This window comes from Mus musculus, chromosome 4 (assembly GCF_000001635.26).
Source record: "Mus musculus strain C57BL/6J chromosome 4, GRCm38.p6 C57BL/6J".
Taxonomy (NCBI): domain Eukaryota; kingdom Metazoa; phylum Chordata; class Mammalia; order Rodentia; family Muridae; genus Mus; species Mus musculus.
The window spans coordinates 131985886-132007807 of record NC_000070.6 but is presented as its reverse complement, the minus strand read 5'-3'; the positions used below and the strand labels follow the sequence as shown (position 1 = coordinate 132007807).

The window sequence follows — 21922 nt, the reverse complement described above, 5'->3', positions numbered from 1 at the left end:
GTACACTGTAGCTATCTTCAGACACACCAGAAGAGGGCATCATACTCCATTGCAGATGGTTGTGAGCCACCATGTGGTTGCTGGGAATTGAACTCAGGACCTCTGGAAGAACAGCTGAGCCATCTTTCCAGCCCTAGATATTGTTTTAAGCTAGTCTCTCAATATGCATATCTTTCATGACTTAAGGCACTAATAATTTATTCAGGATGGGTAGGTAAATTTTTTGTGCTTTAATGTAAGATCTTCTGTTTAATGGATTGGAATTCTGTTGGTGATTAAATCCAAATATATTAGCTTTTTGAGGTTTAGGGGTTTGCCTGGAGCATTGTTTTGCTTATAATAGTTCCCTTTTCTTCTTCCTTTTAATAGGAACATCATGACAACAGAGAAGAGTTTAGCGGCTGAAGCTGAGAATTCTCAGCACCAGCAACAGAAGGAAGAAGGAGAGGGAGCCACAAACTCAGGCCAACAAGAAACTCAGCTGGAGGAGGCCTCCCAAGCGGCCGCAGCTGAGGGCAGCGATCAGGGTGAGCAGAAGCTGAAAGCATCCAATGGGGACACTCCAACACATGAAGACTTGACCAAGAACAAGGAACGGACATCAGAAAGCAGAGGCCTGTCACGACTGCTCTCCTCATTCCTCAAAAGGCCCAAGTCGCAGGTCTCTGAAGAAGAAGGCAGAGAAGTAGAATCAGAGAAAGAGAAAGGTGAAGGGGGTCAGAAGGAGATAGAACTTGGAAACAGCCTTGATGAAGACATCATTTTAAAGGCCCCCATTGCAGCTCCTGAACCTGAGCTCAAAACAGACCCATCTTTGGATCTTCATTCATTAAGCAGTATAGAGACACAGGTAAGGCATGTGACTAGGGGAGATGATAATGAAGATGCATTATATGCTGTGTTTTTCATAGAAGAATATTTGGTTCTGTTTCTTATGAGCCAGTTGACTTAGGCATTGATAAAGATAAATAGCATGAAGAGTTTCTTCTCTAAAGAAATTAATGTTATCAGTTGAAACCTGACTTTAAAAAATACACTTTATAAGTCAAGGAAATACAAGAAAACTATCAAATGACTTTATTCAATCCGTATGTCATCTTGCCACAACAGTGGAACAAATTTGAGTTTTATTGAGAGAGCAAGAGAGAAGTGAGGTAGTTTAGAGTTCATTTTGGTGAAATTAGGGACAGAAGAGTTATCAGCCAGTATGGCCCTTCAATGAAAATCTTTGTTAATCCATGAGATGGGTTTGAGCCATCCCAGGGTACATGATATAGATCTGAGCCATGCCTACCTTATTAACCTGTAAGTAGCACATTACTTCGAGATGTAGATAACAATGTTAATTCTATTCCTTGTGTAAGAGTTTTAATTTTTTATTACATTTATTTATTTATTTGTGTGCATGCATGTGCATCATCGTGTACATGCGGCCTCCAGAGCACCACTCTGGGGAGTCGGGTCTCTTTTCCCACCATGTGGCCTTCAGGAATCCAGCTCAGGTATCCAGGCCTGGCAGCAAGTGCTGTTACCTGATGAGCCTTCTCCTTCTGTAGTATTCATTCATACAGGGCTTTAACTTGTCACAGTGTGATTAAACATAAGTTGTTCCTTTGTCCAAAACACATGTGGAAGCACTAGTAGTGCAACGCAAACTGTTTTCTAGGAATCCTATTCTTTCCAGCCTGAGTGCATACAAAATAAGAGTTATGTTCAAAATTTTACTTCTGAAGCTTCGATTATGATCTGGATTATTAAAGTTTAAGTCCTGTGCGTGCTTCAGTGAAAGGCCTAAAGTTTGGGATATATAGTTTCATTAGATTTCTAAAACTATTAAATGTATTTCCAGAAATATTCCTTGTATATTCAGAGTGCCAAAGACCAACTTTAGGGTGAACTCATAGTAGGCCCTGACTGTTAGTGAAACAATATTAAAAACAAGATCCAGGGTTTCGTGGATGGCTCAGTGGGTGAAGGGTTTCGTGGATGGCTCAGTGGGTGAAAGGCTTTCTGCACTAGTGTGGTGACCTGATTCAAATCCCTAAAGCCCTCTTAAGAAGCTCAGTGTGGTAGAACAAATCTGTAATCCCAGCATTCCTCTGGCAGGATGGGAAGTGGAGACAGGAGACTCACCTGGAAGCTTGGTGTGAGCAGTGCAGTGGGAGAAACATAAAAGACCTGCCTCTGAGGTAGACACCAAGAGCCAGCTCCTCAAAGTTGTCCTCTGACTTACACGTGTGTGCGCGTGCATACACACACACACACACACACACACACACACACACACACACACACACACACAGGAAAGAAGATTCACTATGTAATAGTTATGAATGAGATCTATGAATCAAGCTAGGGACTGCATAGAAATCACAGAAAAGTGATAGGCCCTCATTCTTTCAAGACAAGCATTTCACTGACTGATCCATTTCCCCAGCTTCATCTATTAGGCTTGTTTGTTTGCTATTATTTATCTGCCTGCCTGCCTGCCTGCCTGTCTATCTGTCTATCTGTCTATCTTTGAGAGAAGGTCTTGCAATGTAGGCCTGTGTCTCCTGGAACTAGCTCTGTAGTCCAGGCTGGCCCCTACTCACAGAGATCTACCTGTCCTGCCTCCTGAGTGCTGGAAATTAAAGGCGTGCACCCACGCCACAGCACTCATCTATTAGTTTTAAATGCTTGTTCGTCCATTCATTCATTCATTTATTCATTGATTTGTTCATTCGTTCATCCGTTCAAAAATAGCTATTGAAAACCTACTGTGTACACCAGGTTCTAGAATAGGACATACCTTGAGAAGTTACACTCTGTAAGTGGTGGGGCAGTATGGTGGCTCAGAGGGTGAAGTGTTTGCTGCTGCAAGCCTGATGACTACCCATATGAAGGTGGGAGGAGCAACAGACTGCTTGATGATATAAGAAATAGTCCAGTGGGCTGGGACCAACACAATAGCTCAGCTCTCTGAGGCTGTGTGTGAGATGGTTCCTGAATCTAGTACAGCAGGCAAGCAATTCAGTCTTTCCCGTTTTATATGTAAATGTCAGCCATGTATTGTTCTGGAGGAAAAAAATTCATAGAATTTAGTTGAAACTCTCAATAGATTTATTGCGTTGAAAGTAAGTAAGAAAATAGTCCAGTGTGGCCCCTAATCACAGCACTTAGTAGACAGAAGCAAGAGGAATACAAGTTTGAGGCTAATTAGCTGTCTTTTAAAAAACAAAACATCAGTAAGAAAAATCAAAAGATCAGTAAGAAAACGTGGGTCAAAACATTCTCTGACTTTCGGGACTGGAGAGATGGCTCAGTGGTTAAGAGCACTGGCTGCTTTTCCAGAGGTTCTGAGTTCAATTCCCAGCAACCACATGGTGGCTCACAACCATCTGTAATGGGATCTGATGCCCTCTTCTGGTGTGTCTGAAGACAGCTACAGTGTACTCACATAAATAAAACATATATTTTCTGGCTTCCCGGTGTCGCATAGGGACTTAATGTTTGCCGGAGGAGGCCAGCCTCAGTCGTCCTCTCCCTTTCTTCAGCCTTGTTTGGATGTTCCAAGGCAGAGAGGCATTAAGTTGTATTCAAGACAGTTTTCCGCCTGGTACCTTCACTTGCTTAGTGCAGATATGTACAAGATACATAGGCCTCAAGAACTTTTAGCTGTTTATAAAATGTAAAGCCTGTGACAAATTATTTTATCTTCAGTACACAAAGTGACCTTGCTAAAGCTGATATTATGCTGAGAGCAGTAGATTGTCCCACTGTCACTGATTTGATAGGATTCTACCTGAAAAAAAAAATTTAAGCATAGTAATGTTGAACATCTTTAGGGAAATCATAATACCTTTTAGAAAAATATGATATAGTTAATATAATTCAAATTATTTTTGCTTTACTAGCTTATTTTTTCCTGTTCGTACCTTTGTTGGTAGGCGAACTATATTATTTACCATAGATAGGAGCGTGTGGCTTGTTTGTGAGCACCTTTTCAATGACTTGGTGTCTTGGGTGTGTAGCCAGCTCAGGAAGAACACAGAGAGGACCCAGATTCTGAAACGAAGGAAGGAGAAGGGATTGAAGAGTGCTCTGGAACAGAGGTGAAAGAGGACCCAGAGTCAAGAGCAGAGAGAGAACCCGAAGCCTCCCAGAAGCCCGTCAGAAGACACAGAAACATGCACTGTAAGGTCTCCTTGTTGGATGACACGGTCTACGAATGTGTTGTAGAGGTGAGTCGTTTTAATCCCCGAGGGCAGAGCACTCACAGGCCTTCTGTGCTACAGACAAGGCCCACCCTGAGGACATCCTGCGGGTGGAAATGAAGGGACAGGAAAATTGTGAGTCTTATTTTTTCCTCTCTTAATCTGTCAAAGTCTTAGGACTTAAAAGTCATTTTGTTTTTCAAAAGATAATATGTATTATGTGTGGTGTCTCTCTCTATGACCAGATTTTTCCAAAATAGTCTGGATTTCCAGCTATCTTGTAATTATGTTTGAAAAAGAAATTACTCGGAGATGTCTGGGGCAAAAGCACCTGCCATGCAGCTGTGCGTTCACATCCCCAAACCCACACAAGGCTGGCTGCGCTGGCATCTGTAATCCCTGCCCCCTTGTAAGGAGGTGAGTACAGAGACAGGAGAGTTCCATCAAGCTGGCGAGCAGATAGCCTGGGGTAGGAAGTGGGGATTCCCTCTTTCACGTAAGTTACAAGGCAAGGGGCTGGTACCTCAGGTTGTTCTCTGGCTCACATGCATGCTGTGGAACTCACACATTCACATACATATGTGTTATGTGTACATACATAAACAGAGAGACAGAGAGATCAAGTAGATAATTAATTTAAAAAGAAGTTGCATGACTGGAGAGATGACCTAGAGCATTTGCTGCCCTCACAGAGAACTGAGTTTGGTTTCTAGTACCCATATGATGGCCTGCAACTGTCTATGACTCCTGTTCCAGGGGGTTGGACATCTACTTACAGCCTCTACAGACACCTGCAAACAGATGATGCACACAAATTCATGTGGATGGACACACACACACACACATACTCTCTCTCTCTCTCTCTCTCTCTCTCTCAGATACTCTATTTCTAACATTTCTGTTCCCCAGACCTAAGCCTCAGTCATTCATTTTATCTGATATGTCTTTGGTCCCATGAGATAGAATATACAAGTAAAAATTATATCATCCTGTTCCTTTTTGTTTCCAGATGGAGAATATACATATATACATCATTTCTTAAGATCTCTAATTTTTATGAAAGAATCAGTAATTGAGTCAGGATTGAATAAATGTCAGTTATTTAGTTTCTTTGTTTCTTCAGGGCAAACTAAAACATCTGTTGACTGTTGCTTTGACTAGAATGGTGGTTGCCGGTTATGCTATGGTTGCTGTATGTGCAATTATTGCAAGTACTAAATGCTTTTGTGAATAAAATGTGTGATTCATGTGCTTGAACTTCATTATTACTGGGTCAGGCTTTATACATATGTAAATGTATCCAACCACAAGCATTCTAAAATATTATATATAGAATACATATTATCTTTAATTTTGTAATTGTGGTGGTGTTGTTGAGACGGAGACTCATGTAGTTCAGGCTGGTCTTCAAGTTGTTATGTAGCCTGGGATGACCTTGAACTCCTAACTCCTGCCTCCTGCCATCACCAAGTGCGAGAATTACAGGCATGTGCTGCTATGCCTGACTCAAATATGTTGTTTCTATGGCAAAAATATAAAGATTTGTTCTAAGATGGATAAATGAAGGTTACAAATTGCCAGAATTTTTCAACAAATGAGCTTTAGTAATAAAGTAAGTTGACTCCTTTAAGTTGGATTTTAGATTTTTTAGAATTCCTGGATTTGGGAATTATGAACAAAAGGGGTTAGGGAAATGTACTTGATTTCTCAAATTATTGACAGTCATTTAGGGGGAAATCAGAAAAAAGGGGGAGAAAATGATGCTATATAAATGAGTTGATACTGAATGAACAATTATGAAAATTACTCATAGTCATTTAAATTGACTCATTAAGAAGAGGCTATGTCAAGTGTATGTACTAAAAAGATTTGTACAGCTACGATATTAGGATATAGCTTAGTAATAGCACAGATTCATGACACACACAAGGTTCAGTCCCCAGGACAGGAAAAAAAAAGATATATAAATTTTGAAGTATTTTTGTATAAATTTCTCAGAAGACATTAACATGTTTCTGGTTTGTTTGTTTTTCAGTAAACTGGTATTAAAATTCTTATTTTACAGCTGAGCAAGCTATTGTTAATTGAAATGACACAGTTGATTAGCTGGTAAATAGAGGAGCCAGCTTGTTTTAACTTTAATTCACAGCCTGTAAATTAGAGCATTCATTCTTCCTTATAGGCAAGCCTCTAAGTGCCCGACTTTAGAAGTGGTTTGAATTTGTGAAGAAAATGATTCGTAACACTATTGAATAAATAGCTACTGTAACCGCCAGTGTCTATAAGAGATTGTATGGAGTCCAGGTATAGGTCATGCTCTTTGATACTTATTGTGAAAATGATTTCCACAGCCACAGTTGTCTCTGTTGACAGGTTGAGCCAGTAATTTAGTTGATGAATGCTGTGGTAAATATTATTTGGGGGTTTCTACCCCACCTTAGATCATTTAGCTCTCAAATAAAAGACACAAAGCCTTTATATTTATAATAATCCTTAAAGCACCAGAGCTGGGCAGATATCAACCCTCTGTGCCATTTGGTCTACTTCCCTGTCCATAGCTTTGAGATATCGCTGGTCATGTTCCACCTGAGCCTCTCCTACTCCAACTGACTGGCCCTCATGGCCATAAGCTCAAGACACCTACACCTCCGGTGACTTCCTCCTCTCCTCTCTCCCTCTTTCTTTATTAGCCAGTCACAGATAACTTAGAGGGCAAGATTTATGCCATAAAAGCTGATAGATGTGAGGATCTCCTTGTCTTGAGGCAATTATACCTTGGGATACAGAATTTAGCATTATAATGCAGAGCAACAGAACAAACCTCAATAGATCATGGTAACTGGTTGTGACCCATAGCATAACTCATTAAACACCACACAAAAAATTATGAGAGTGAGTGGGGACAGAATAGAATGTGACTGAGAGAGTCTGAGTAAATGAGTGTGCTTAGTTGGGTGTGGCTGTGCATATCTGTAGTCTTAGCACTTAAGTTTCGCACACTGGAGGATCACATAGTGAGACGTTGAGGGTGTGTGTGATGCCTTGGATAGAGATGGAGAAAGAAGGGAGGTGGGATTTTACTTAACATTGACGCTGTTTCCAAAATGCTGTAATGTGTTGCATTTATAAACTGATATATCAAAGAAGAGGGGTTTTATAAATCATGTTCTATTTAGACTGTGCAGTTATCTGAGAATGTGTTTGCTATAAAAGGAAAAAGAGGAAATTGGAAAATCACACGTTTTGAAAATGTTGGTGTTGAATACAAGAATAAAGAACCTTAACTAGTATTTGTGTGTCTTCACAGAAACATGCTAAGGGACAAGACTTGCTGAAGCGAGTGTGCGAGCACCTCAACCTTTTGGAAGAAGACTACTTTGGTTTAGCCCTGTGGGACAGCGCAACCTCTAAGGTAAGGAGACTGCAGTATAAACTGCTGGCAAATTCCCCTTCTCGTGTCGGTGACAGTGTTTATAGCTGCCTCTCCAGGACATCCATGCATGCAGTCTTTCTTATTCTTAGATTTTCCAGAGAGAGAGAGAGAGAGAGAGACAGATAGACAGACAGAAGCACATTATTCCTGAAGTGCTTTTTCTCATCATTAAGAGAAACAAGTTCAGCAAGATTGTCCCATATCAAGGCTATACAACTGATGAGTGGTGGGAAGGTTAAGACCCTGGAGCCTTATATATTTATTAGACCTCAGTATGTGTTCTCAGTTACAACCTCTGACTATAGTCATACTTCCTATGACTGTCACTCCTTTATATTAATCCCTTCAGTGGCTCCCACTTGCCTAGAGCTTGATGTGGCCCAGGTTTCTCAGCATAGCGTTCTGTCTCTGTGTCCTGGCCCTTACTGTACTTTCAGTGGTACATCTGTCTTCCATGGTTACCTCTGTACTCAAGTTGTGCTGAACTACGCACAGCAGCTATTTTGTACTTCTGTGCCTGTCTAGTTCCATTTCTTCTTTGTCTGACTGACCTCTGCTTCTCCAGACTCAGACTCCCCAGGTACGTTTCCTAAAGTTCAGACCTGGGTTTTGAGATGCTCTGGGCTTCAGCGTAACATCTTGACAGTCACACCCAGGGAGAGCAAATGGTTGCACACACTCACCTCTCATTAGCGACTGCTCCTAAAATGTTATTTTAGTCTTTATTTGTTTATTTTTAAATTTTATGTGCATTGGTGTTTTGCCTGCGTGTATGTACATATGAAGGTACCAGATCCCCTGGAACTGGAGTTACAGACAGTTGTGAGCCACCATGTGAGTGTTGGGAACTGAACCTGGGTCCTCTGGAAGAACAGCCAGTGCTCTTAACTGCTGAGCCATCTCTTCAGCTCTAGTTTTTTCTTCATAACCACAATGTCATCCACATGGGATCATTCCTCAAATGTTTTTTGGCTGAATACAATACCAAGAATTGAATATTTTACATTGAGCAAAGAAGTACACATGCTGATTTTATTATTACTAAAAGGCTTTGTTTCTGCTTTTGATCTGTTTTTAACCTTGGCCTTCGATCTTGTTCAAAAAAAATTATAAATTGTATTAATTCATTTTGTGTGGGCATTGGGATTAGGGGTCGCATGTGTATGGAGGTCAGAGGACAACTTTCGGGAGTTGATGTTCTCCTTCTACCACAGAGCTTGGGGATTAGACTCAGGCTCGCTCGGTCGGCAGAGGGTGCTTTTACCTGCTTAGCCATCTCACCCCTAAGCAGTAACTGGTTCTGTAAGATAGCTTAGACTTTCAAGCTCCCGTGTGATTGACACAAATCTGGATTTGCCTTTTTCTGTGTCAGCTTGGTGGGGATTTGAGCCCCAGAGTCAGAATTGCTTATGGGATCTCTGGAATGAAGAACTGGAAAGTCTCTTAAAACAGTGGAGAATATGAAGCACTCTGCTTGTGCGTGCCATTAGTAAGCATTTTGGGGTGTGTATAAGCCAAGGGTTTTCAGAAGTTCCACCAGGTTTAGCATTTGTGTTTAAATTCCCTTGCCTTAGACCAACTAACAAGCGTGTGCTTAATTTTTATGTGAGTGTGTGTGTGAGTATTAGAGAGAGTGTGTGTGTGTGTGTGTGTGTTGTTAAGCCTGGGAACCTTGCACGTGTAAGCAGCATGCATTCTACCAATGGGTTTCATCCAAAATGTGTATATATCTTGTAGTTTAAAAGACTTTAATATAGTTTAAAATCTAACATTGTAAATATGCTGAGCGTGGTAGTATATACCTTAATTCCAGCCCTTGGAAGACAGAAACAGGTAGATTTCTGTGAGTTCAAGGCTAACCTGGTTTACATACTGAGTTCTAGACCATCTAGTACTATATAATGAGACCCTATCTTGAAACAAAACAAAACGTTCTAAATAATACTAGAAATTTAGCAGTTTTTGTCTTCAAGCATCTCTCCTAGAGGCCTGTGAAGGGTTGTTAGTAGTGAGGCTTTTTAAAGTGACATTATATTGCAGGGGATATTGTAGGTTGAAGAGGCCTGCTCTAGTGATGAATAGACTCTTAAGTTGGGTGTAAGAACATAGAAGGAAGAGACTGGGGGAGAGGACAAGATATTCAGTAAATATTCATTCAGTAAATATTAACTGGGTAATGAGCCATGCACCAGAGGCTGTGCTGACACAGAAACATGACCAGAGGTTAGGGGAGAAAATAAGATTACGGTGTCTCAATTATCCCAGTTCTAGATCTTTACTGAGAAGTACACTATAAATAGCACACACTTATTTCACATTTGCTGTATATAAGCAGACTTCCATATATGAGCAGCTATGTAAGATAGAGACTATGACAAAATTCACAATTTAGAGATGAAGGGACTTAGGCAGAGATGATCTAGTTACTCAGCCAGGACACACTGGGGTGTGGATTCAAGCCAACCTCTGGTTTCCTTTTTTGCTGTGGAGAAACACTGTGCTTTGTAAAAAGGCTTCCAGGGGAAATATAGGCTCATCTGGAGGCGTGTTTTTCCAAGGCAGCCAGGGAGCTGCCTCCGTGCCGAATTGTTTGTGAGTCTGGAGCTCTGTGTGAACCCCTTCTCTTCTTTTTTACAGACATGGCTGGATTCTGCCAAAGAAATAAAAAAGCAGGTTCGAGGTAAGTAGACCCGGCCCTTTGATAGTTCTCTTTCTAGTTGGGCCAGAGGATCTCCAGCCATCACTGGCTGTGAGTCAGGCACCCGAGAGTCCTGGCTGTTGCAGACTGCTTTGAAACAGAGATAAAGCTTTTCCCTGGAAGGAAGGGCCGATTCCATAGTAGAAAAATAGAGTAGAGGTTGACACCATTGAGATGTGGGTCAGATTTTGACTTGCAACAGTAGGAGTGGAGGAGAGTAACAGAAGGTTGGGAAATAACAAAGAAGAGAAAATGATTGTGAGTCGGTCCTCAGAATGGCAGAGGCGGAGACTGCATTAGCCACTGGGAGGCGCTGCTGCTGGGTCTCCATCCATTCAGTGTTCTAGATGATTGGGTTCTTTTTGCTGTTTGTTTTTCTCTCCTTTCTCCTCTTGGCGTTAGGGATTGGCCCCATGAGGGTTAATTGGATTAAACCACATTCCTGTGCTTTAGCCTTCTCCATGCTTTTTTCTCTTTTTATAGTATTAGCTTCTCCTTTTTGTTATTCCATTTAACTGTGGTCTGTCTGGGAACCTCTGAGTTGTGTGCTTTTTGTGGGTGGAAATAAAACCTGTGTGGCCCTGCACCACCATGTCTAGGCCATGAGTCCCCCTTTGTCCAGGGTACCCACACTGTATACTGTGCGTGCACACCCCGTCGCTTAGTAGCTGTGAGGTTATCAGATAGACTAGCACGGGCTCGTGTGAAGTAAACCTTCCTTCATTTAATAATGGCTGCAGAGGACAAGAGTCGGCATCTTGGTAATTTGGTTAGGCTGAAGAGAAACTACCAAGTATGTCCTTTCGGTGAGAAGGTGTGTTTATAGGATTCAATACTGTTCAAGATTTCAGGGTCCCACGGACGGACGGCCTCGGAGCACACGCCCTGAGATGAGGGAGGGTTACTTATCTGCAAATATAAGGAAGGAAGAACGAAGGAAGACTTGTTTGTCTGGCAGTGGGGCTTCTCTTCTAGCTTGAGTCTTGTTGCATGCCCTGCTCGGACAGCTGTTCTGGAATGAAAAGTGTGTAGATTGGCATTTCACAGCTATAGACCCAATGGGCCCATTAGGATGGCTCGTCCTGATTAAGGAGAGCGAGCTATCACTTTAGTTTCATTTATTTTTGAAAATACTTCCAGGAAATGCAATGGTGGCCACTCATCCTGATTAGCAGATTTTAATTCTGCCACCCAAGCAGAATTGTTCACTTGTCCCATGAGACATTTCTGTTATCATGAAATGTTTTTCTTTAGACCTTGTACATGACTGTTTTAGAGTGTGTTTGTTTTTTTGTTTTTTGTGAGTTTTGTTTTGTTTTGGTTTGATTTTGTTTTAGCATTCTTAAAATAGGAATAAAATAAAAAACTTCCTTTTGGACTGGCAACTTTCTACACTTGTTCTTCACTAATAAAAGCTTAAATTTATTAGTTTATAATTACTCTTTTTGTTATTATTTTGAGACAGGTCTCACAAGCTGTAAATCTACATAGCAAGATTCTATTAGTAATAATAACCCTCCTTACTTTGAGGGGAAATGCATGTCCCAAATGAAAGCTTTTCTAGTGAATCAAGTACATGATGTCAGGAAGTGATCTTTTTGTATTAAAAGGTGTTTTCTTTTTTAACCTTTTCATCATATATTTGATGTGTACTTGGGGGTAGTTTTATTTATTGTGAGTATGCATGTGTATGTGCACATGTGCATGTATGAAGAGGTCAGAGAGCAGCTTTGCAGAGTCAGTTTCTCCTCCCACCTATACATGCATTCTAGGGTCAAGTTTAGATAGCCAGACTTGTACACCTTCACCCGCTCAGCCATCTTTGTAGCACCCCTGAAAAATGTAAACATCATTAAATCAATTAAACTGGTAGAATGTGCAAGGTATTTCTAGGCAGATATGGATTTTTTTAAAAAATTCAGACATATCTGAAACTGCACATCCTGGGTTTCAGCTACCTGAGGTCTCAGAGCAAACAAACTGAAAGCAATTATGCTATATGTGGTTTTGAAATCCAATTTTAAAACTAAATGCTACAGATAGTATGAAATTAAAAGGTGCAGGCGAAAATAGCACAAGGTGAGTCTTCCCACCCTGTCTTAGTCACGCAGCTTCTTTTTCTGGAGGCAACCATGGTAACTAATTTCTTGTCTTCCTTCTAGACAGGTCTGAGTGTGTATAAACACATACCATGGTTGTGTCTGTTTAAATAGGCAGCTCTGCTTTTTGTATAACAGAGTATTGCCATATCTTTTGCCTGCCTCTCTCTCTTCTTTGTTTCCTTCTTTCTATCTTCCTTCCTTCCTTTCTTCCCCATCTATCTACTCATCTATCTTATTGATCATTGATTTTTAAAAAATCACACATATTATATGTAAGCAATCATATATCTGTGTGTTTTGAGTTAATCCTTGTTATTAATTTCCTATTACACTCATGTTTACATTTGTAAATATATCTCTGCACTTGCTAAGTGTCCATAGACATATTTTATTTATTTATTTATTTATTTATTTATTTATTTATTTATTTTGGTATGTGTACGTGTATGAGTGATTGTGTGTGTATAGGTATGCATCTGTGTATGAAGGACGACAGAGACCAACTTTGGGCCCCATCCTTGGGCACTGTCAACCTTGTTTTTTTAATTCCTGGAGCTCACTGAGTGTGCTAGGCACACTGGCCAGGTATTCTCTCTCTCTCTCTCTCTCTCTCTCTCTCTCTCCCCCTCCCTCCCTTTCTCGCTCGCTCCCTCCCTCCCTCCGTGTGTGTCTCTGTCCCCACCAGCACCAGGATTACAAAAGCATGTCACCATGCCTTGACTTTTTTCTTGACTGTGGGTCTTTGGAACCAGGTTGAGGTTTTCATCCATACAAGGCAACCACTTTAACAGTTGAACCATCTCCAGCCCAGATTCTTAAAAGTAGGGCAAAGTTTAGGATGGGTTCTGTAGCAGTGGTAGAGCATTTAGCTAGCTTGTGCCAATAAACAAAACACCAAAGACTTAAATTGTGGTGGGAACTGGACAAAGTATGAAGACTGTGCACCAAAACTCATACCCACCCCCCACCCCCACCCCCGCCCACCCAGAATTAACGTGCATTAACGTGTGTTAGCATGCATTCCCATTTTTGTTTAGACCACAGAGGTTGAACTCTTCAGCTTTCTCTTCAGTCACATCTCTTCCTATCCATGGAAGTCTGTTGTCCAGTGGGGGCACTCCTTCCAGTTTTGTTCTTATTCTTTTCATGTAAATGTAATTTCTTGGGGTATGTGTGTCTTATGCCTCTTTTGTTCCCAAATAACTGTAGGGCGTTTCTACATTGGCCCTAGTCTGTTTTAGCCCTGAATAAGAGACACAGAGACCTGGTAATTTTATTAACAAGCTTCAAGCACTAAGCTGCAGGTTCTGAGCAATTCTAACTTGGCTATGCTGTCTGTCACCCAGCCACATGCCTGTTAGTTGCCATCTGGTGTTGCCCTGGCTTGCTCTGCTCCACGTGTGTCCCCATGGCTGTTTTTTCATCTCGACCTCATGGCAAATCCTGGTCTGTCCACATGGCCTCTCTACCTCTTGCCCTCCTCTGGTCCCTTTGGACCCCTAGACTGGAATCAGAAGTCCTGCCCTATTCTCTTCTGCTCAGTTAATTGGCTGATTAGCTCTTTACTAACCAGTCAGAGGTGATGGAAAACAACTTTTATATAACATTGACACTGGAGATGCTCGACCGTGCCATCATCTGGATGGCAGCCGGATGTTTGGGCACAGAAATCCGGCATCAGAATACACAGTGTACAAAACCATCCCTCAACGTTTGCATATAGCCATGCCTGCCTACAACGTACATACAGTAGGCGCTTTATCTTTTATCTTGAAAACTCCTTAGACTCAACCTCTTTATCTTCTTCTGAATTTATCTGTCCTGTTTTCTCTTGCCAGCTTTCTTTTAAGGTCTTTATTTTCTAGATTCTGGAAGAGGTCTCTCTCTTGCTGAGTCAGGCTAGTCACCCTTGTCCTGTGGTCAGTCAGGTACTTTATAGCTACCTATAATTTCAACGCCAGGGAATCCAGTAACCTCTTTTGGCCTCAGTGAGTGGCTTGGTTGCACACATGTTTTGCGTATTCTCGTGCACACACACACACACACACACACACACACACACACACACACACGGAGGGAGGGAGGGAGGGAGGGAGCGAGAAAGGGAGGGAGGGGGAGAGAGAGAGAGAGAGAGAGAGAGAGAGAGAGAGAGAGAGAGAATGTGTGTGTGTGTGTGTTTTTGCACAATTTCAGATGTTTACAAATTTTAAACCAGGGATACTCTATAGGTGAGATATGTTTACACCTTCTCTGTATGTAGAAAATTATGTGTAATTTACTCAGATTATGTTTTAAACACCTTTAGCTCATGCACCCTCCACTTCATCTCCAAAGGTCACCATGTCTTGAATTTTTGGGAGTGTTTTTAATTACTTCCACATCTTTATTATTTAAAAAAAATGGCTTTATTTTGACCTTTGAATGTCATATAAATTATGTGACTTTTCTTACTCAACATCATTTTTGAAACTTACTATGATCAGAAAGAAAAGTTCACCAAGCAATTACTAACTCTTATGTGGGTGACATCCTGATGTTTTCTTTGATACCCGTTTTGTATTATCAAGTGCAGATATCTCCTCCATCAAATGGTTTGCAGTGGATCGTAACCTACATCTTAAAAAAAAAAAATCCTGATTTAGGATGTGTGCCTGGAAATAGGGTTTAGTAGAACGTTTGGATGTAGAATATGAGTTGTTTCTTTTCTCACCTTTGTAAGATATTGGCACTGTGTTTCCTTTAAGTGGTTGCAGCCACTTAAAACATTCTCACCTGTGCTCTCAGAAGAAAGCCATTTTAAAACTTACTCTTGTATGTGTGGTGTGCATATGCATGTGTGTTGGGGTTGGTGCTTGCCAGCAGAGGACAGAGGAAAATGTCTAGCCTTGCTCTGTCACTTTCCATCTTGTTCCAACGAGACAAGGCCTTGTCACTGAAGTTGTAATGAGGCTAGTGGCCAGCAAGCTCCACTGATTTCTCTACTTCACCCCTCCCACAGTGCTGGGGTTACGGCACATGCGATCATTACCTTACCACCAGCTTTTTAGCATAGGTTCTGGAGATTTGAATTCAGGTTTTCATACTTGCCAAGCCATCTCTTAAGCCCCAGAAGGTCCTGTTAAAGAATCATTAATTGGGGGCTGGAGAGATGGCTCAGCAGTTAAGACTGTTAAGGAGGACCTGAGTTCAATTCCCTGCACCCACATGCAGCTCACAGCTGTCTGTAACTCAGGTTCCAGTAGATCTGACTCTTTCATACAGACATGCAGGCAAAACATCAATATACATAAAAATAAAAAAGTTAATTAAAAAAAAATTAAGGTGGCTAGAGAGATAGCTCAGCAGTTGAGGACACTTGCTGCTCTTTCTAAGTTTGACTCCCAGCTTTCATATCTGACAGCGTACAACCACCTGTAATTTCAGCTTCAGGGGATCCAATAACCTATTTTGGCCCACGTGAGCAGCTGCATATACATGCTGCACACACACACACACACACACACACACAGAGAGAGAGAGAGAGAGGTTGCGGAGGAGAAAGAAATGAAGAAATGAGAGAAATAAGTTATTAATAAAAATTTTAACATAATTTCAAACTTATGAGAATTTAAAAGAGATTAGTATAAAAATTTATAGATAGCCTTTACCCAGATTCCTCAAATAATATTATTTTGCTAAACTTTTATCTTAATTTTTTTTGTTTCTTTTGCAACCATTTAATTGTGTGTGCATATGTGCGCATGAGCTTTTGTTTATTTTAGACAATGTTGACATCACATATAAATATTGTCAAAATTGTAAAAGAGCACCCACTGGCCTCTGATGGCTCACACTTCCGAACCCAGTTCTGTGAACACTTCGTCCTGAAGGATTGTTCCTTCATCTGCCTTTGCCTTTATGGTTCTAATCCACTGTAATCCACAATAGTCAAGACTGTGTGTTAAGGTTAAAAAGTCTTTTAGCTTTCCTGGGTGGTTTCTAAGTATAAAACATGAAAATGTTAAAAGATTTAAGAAACAAAAAAAAGAAAACTGAGTATTTTCAATCAGAATTTTAAACATAAAAACAAAATTCTTGTCTTTATTTTTATAGGTGTTCCTTGGAATTTCACATTTAATGTGAAGTTTTATCCACCCGACCCAGCACAATTAACAGAAGACATAACAAGGTAAGTACTTGATCAGTAGCTGTATAAATAACTATAACTCTTTGTTATAAGCTCTGGGAATTTGCCTTCTCTTAACAGAAGAAAAATGTTAAATGGTTAGTCTAAAATACAAAGTTTCTGATCCCTTCAAAGCAGGCTTGCAAATGCTAAGTGAGCCTAAAAGACTGGAATTTGACAAGAGCCAGCCCTGCTTACAAGCCAGGTAGTCAGTCATACCACACCACTCGGTCATGCCATACCATGTAATTATACCACACCATGTGGTCATGCCATACTACATGATTATACCACACCATGTGGTTATACCACACCACGCGGTCATGCCACGTCACGTGGTTATACCATGTGGTCATGCATACATAACCTGGTGGTGAGCAGGGCTTCTCTTAAACCAGTCTCTCAGGGCAAGCTGAGACTGTTCTGCTGCACTCCTCTTAGAGTTGGATAAAGCAAAATTTCATAATAATTATAATTATGATCTCCTTTTTAACCATCCTCATGAACTGATCTGTCTTTTGAGCCTATTTAATTTATAGCACAAATCATACATAAAAAATAACCCATTGAATTTTAAAAGAAAATTATCTTTGTTTGATTTTAACAATGGCTCAGTAATTAAGAGCACAGGCTCCTCTTCCAGAGGATCCAGGTTCCATTTCCCAGCACCCGCCTGTACCAGGGGCTCCGACACCCTCCTCTGACCTCCATGGACAATGTTTGCTCATGGTACAGAGGCATACAAGCAGGTAGAACACCCATATACAAAATAAAAACATAGGGAAAAATTTAAATGAGGGAGTAAAGTAAACTCTTAAAATCTGATTATTAAATGCTGTGAAAAGCCTGTAGCATCATCTAAGGTTACTTTGTTGCAAGGGTGTTCTCAGTTGAGATGCCCATTGTCTCCTTGAGAGATTGTTTTGTTCATTTTATACATGTATGTGCTTATGTATGTACTTAATAGTATGTGCTCAGTATATTTCCTTACATCCTTCAGATATTTCCTGCTTTCTCCTTTTCTTAAACTGTTTTCCAACTCTGTTCAACATAGTTACAGTATTTTCCTTTTATGGAACTGTTTCAAACAAAAGGAAGAAACAGTGTTACAATGGCTAGTCAGTGCTGCTGTCCTCCACTGACCAATTACCTGCCATGCTTCCTTAGCAAGCCCTTCCCTTCTCCCTTCGTGCCCACCCTGCCTTCTTCCTTTTTGTCTACCTGTATTCTGTTCTCTTGTTGTTACTGAGATATCTGCATCTTTTCTCTTTTGGGTGTAGATACTATTTATGTCTTCAGCTTCGGCAGGACATTGTTGCTGGACGTCTGCCCTGTTCCTTTGCAACTTTAGCCCTACTCGGGTCTTACACGATCCAGTCTGAGCTGGGAGACTATGACCCAGAACTGCACGGCATGGATTATGTTAGTGATTTTAAACTGGCTCCAAATCAGACCAAGGAACTTGAAGAAAAGGTCATGGAATTGCATAAATCATACAGGTGAACATGTCTCCAGATATTCTGTATTTATTTTGGCCATGAGTTTTGATCCTTGACTTGTTATTGATTCATTGTTTGCCATAGGAAGAGCCACCCTGAGTTCATTTTCCTTTATCGTTTAACTTTGGGAGAGTCATTCAAGCCCTCTGAACCTCAGTTTTCTTATCAGGGTAATAGACATTTTTTTTGTTTGTTTTTGTTTTTGCTTCCAGTTTAATTGAAAATTTTTATTATTTCTAGGTTTATTGAAATTTGGTTTTTTAGTCATCAGAGTAATGGTCATTGCATTGTAAGGTAAAAACTGAATGAGATAATACGTGTGTGTGGGAACTACTTAGCACAAGGCCTTGCACACAGTAGGTGCTTAGTAAATGATAGCTATTGCTATTATTGCCTTAATTTTTTCAGGTTTTAAATGTATACTATGTTAGGTGCCTTAAGATTTTGAGAATAGGAGATTCTAACTTGGGTTCTGTGCACGCAGTGGATTCAGAGGTCTTGGTACTCTAGAAAGTATTTTGTAAAGTCTTCATCAAATTCTCTGACTTTACTGCTTTTTATGAAAATGGTTAGTAACATTGGGAGGGGACCCAGCCACAATCAAGAGCAAGGCTTCTCCTTTGTTTGAAGCAGGTTGCCTGTGTCTCGTCCTGGCCCTGTGAACTTAGATGACACACTGAAGTTTTTTCTTATTTCGTTCCTTAATTGTCTGATTGAGATTATTACCTTGGAAGAAATGAGGTAATGGATAAGTTTAGAAAAGAAAATGTGTGTGTAATATATAATATAATCTTGCAATGTCACTAAGGTGACCCCCCCCAATTGTATTTCTTCCTCTATATATTCATTTTTTTTTAATTTGAATGACTTACTGTAGCTAAATTTCACACACTGCTTTAGTCTGATCTTGGCATTGGTTTACACTGAGCTACTCAGTTCTCATGGGATCAGTGTGGAGAGCATAAAGGAGGTTACTTGTATGTTCATGCATGAGCACCCGTGTACACATATACATAGCAAACACGCAGACATACTTGTAAAAAGGTCTGTTCACTGAAGAGTTTTCTTTCAGGGATCTGTAAGATAGTTCAGTGAGTAAAGACATTGGCTACCAAACTTGATAAAGCTGACTTCAGTCCCCAGAACCCACATGGAAGAAGGAGATATCCAATTCCTTCGAGTTGTTCTCTGACCCTCATACATGTACGATGGCATGCATTTGTGTAAATAAGTGTATTAAAACAAAACAGAAACTAATCTCTCTCCCTCCTTGCTCCCCCCCCCCACCTTTCCTTTTAAATTCTAGTATGCGTGGCTGCAACTCTTGATCCTCCTGCCTCCACCTTCTCAGTGTAGACATTATGAGCACACCACCACTGCACAGCTGAGATTAGTAGTGTTTTAACCAATGCGGTTTTAAAAATAAATATTGTATGCTGAAATGTGTCAACATTTGGATGGATTAATTCAGTCAATAATATATGAAATACATAGTCTTAAAATAATGCAGGCCAGGTGTGGTGGTACACAACTTTAGTCCCAGCACTTAGGAGGCAGAGACAGGCAAATCTCTGAATCTGAGGCCACCCTGGTCTACCAGTTCCAGGATAGCCGGGGCTACACTGAGAAACCGTGTCTTGATATAAATAAGTAAAATAATACACAAGTAAAAAGATTCATTAAAAAATACTAGGCAGACCAGTGAATTCTCAAGCATGTAAGTTAACAGCACAAGCATTTCATTGATTTGTTATCATATTTCGAATTTCATTGCTCTTTAAGCAACTGCTCTTAGAGAGTGAGCTCAGTCAGTAGAGTGCTTGCCGTGAAAGCATGAGGACCCAAGTCCAAGCTCCTAGAGCCCACATAGAACTCTTGCAAAAAGCCTTGCATGGGGGCATGTGCTAGTAATCCCACCATCAGAAGGGCAGAGAAAGGTGGACGCTCACCGAGGGGCAGAGAAAGGTGTATTTGGGAGCTCACTGGCCAGCCAGCCCCGCCAAACCCCTGAGGTCAATGAAGAGAAAGGGGAGAGGTGCCTGAGGAAGGACACCCAAGGTTGGCCTCTGGTCTTTAAACACATACACATATCACTCTCATATATGCATGGACCCCCTACCCCATACATCATGAACACACACACACACACACACATACAATACTGCTCTTATTTCAATATAGTATCAAAAAAGACTTAAATTTGTATCCCTTGCTATTATTTTTCATAAGTGTTATTATTTTTAAAAATCCAGTGGATTTATTGTTATTCTTTAAGATTTAGTAAATAAACACTTAATCTTTGCTTAGTTTTAAAATGTATAGAACAGTATAACACGTAAATAAAAGTGCTTTGGGGCTGGAGAGATGGCTCAGCAGTTAAGAGCACTGACTGCTCTTCCTCGGTGGCTCACAACCATCTATAATGAGATCGGATGCCCTCTTCCTCTGTGTCTGAAAACAGCTACAGTGTACTTACATATAGTAAATAAATAAAAAAGAAAAGAAAAGAAAAGTGCTTTGTAGTCTTTAATAATTGAGGTGATAGAGCATGCCTACGGCTGGAAGAGTTTGGAACCCACTGGTTATGCACTGGGCACATAGGTGAGGTCGCCCATCTCACTCTCAATTCAGATCCCATTCCTTTCTAGCTCTGTGCCTCTTGGTAAGTTACCTAAGTCCCCTGGGGTTCATTTTCTTATCTGAAAAATGAGGCTTTTCAGGTATATTTTATAGTTAAGTCAGAAAATGCATCTAAAGCACTTAGCAAATGATTGTACTTGTAGGATAATAACTTTTAGACATCTGTAGTTGCACACATCCATTATCTAAGCTGTTGGGAATTGAAGGCAGAGGCTCAGTAGTCAAGGGTAACCTCGGCTACAATAGTGAGTTCAAGGCCAACTGGGACTACATGAGACTCTGTCCCCCCAAAAATCAAAATCATCAACAACAACAATATAACTTTTAATCACTATTTTATAAACTATGTGAGTCTGGGTCTGGAGGCCACTTTTAGTACTTACCAGAACTTAAATAGAACAATCTTAAAAGAATGATAGTTGATGCTCTGTTAAATGAAGAATAGAAACTGAGCAATCAGATCTTCACTAGAGAACATAGATGTCAGCCCTCATGGGATTTACTTGTTCCATTCTGGACAAATTGGTAATCTTAGTGACAAAAACCCAAAGGAAGTGTTAATTTACCCAATAACATGGGGCTTTAACCAGTTAAAGAAACTCCTGCTGAGGTGGAAGCTTTAAATGTGTTGAAAGGTACAAGCCGATACCACTCTACTCCTCAGGCAAGCACAAGACGGCCTTCACATGAGGAAACTGGTGTAGTGGCCCTTTTGAAACTGTAACTCTTACAAAAGAAAGTATTTAATTGGGGGCTGGCTTACAGTTTCAGAGCGGAGGCAGGCACACATGGTGCTGGAGAAGTAGCTGAGAACTTCACATCTTGGTCTACAGGCGATAGGCAGAGAGAGTGAGACTGGGTCTGGTATGGCCTTTTGAAACCGCAAATCCCACTCACTCCCAGTGACACATTCTCTCCAACAAGGCCACACCAACTATTCCTTCCCAAACAGTTCTACTAACCAGTGACTAAACATTCAAATGCATGAACCTATGGGGCCATTTTCATTCCAACCTCCACACAGGGCATAGGCACTGGGGAGTGGGAGTCATAGTCTAGGCAGAACAGGCAGATATCCATGTGTTGTAATGTCTGGGAAGAATACTGGGAACAGCTAAATCAACGATCAGAGGGAAGGAGTCCCTTCCTGGTGGTCTGACATGGGGAGTCAAAACCCTTGTAAGGTAAG

At 40.7% G+C, this 21922-nt stretch overlaps 1 protein-coding gene across 27 annotated transcripts in view; it reads left to right on the top strand.

The window, feature by feature from the left end:
- Epb41 (erythrocyte membrane protein band 4.1) overlaps nucleotides 1-21922 on the top strand; it is a 151934-nt gene that overhangs the window by 67539 nt on the left and 62473 nt on the right. For 21 of the 27 annotated variants that reach the window (XM_006538912.4, XM_030253585.1, XM_006538902.4 and 18 more), the window contains exons 2-7: nucleotides 387-850; nucleotides 4014-4223; nucleotides 7504-7608; nucleotides 10267-10309; nucleotides 16522-16597; nucleotides 17875-18093. In XM_006538912.4, the coding sequence (XP_006538975.2) occupies nucleotides 4170-4223; nucleotides 7504-7608; nucleotides 10267-10309; nucleotides 16522-16597; nucleotides 17875-18093 (497 nt within the window). In that variant the 5' untranslated portion in view covers nucleotides 387-850; nucleotides 4014-4169. Of the gene's footprint in view, nucleotides 1-369; nucleotides 851-4013; nucleotides 4224-7503; nucleotides 7609-10266; nucleotides 10310-16521; nucleotides 16598-17874; nucleotides 18094-21922 lie in introns of those variants that run through there. The other 6 variants (XM_030253586.1, XM_006538907.4, NM_183428.3 and 3 more) reach the window with 1 other exon arrangement.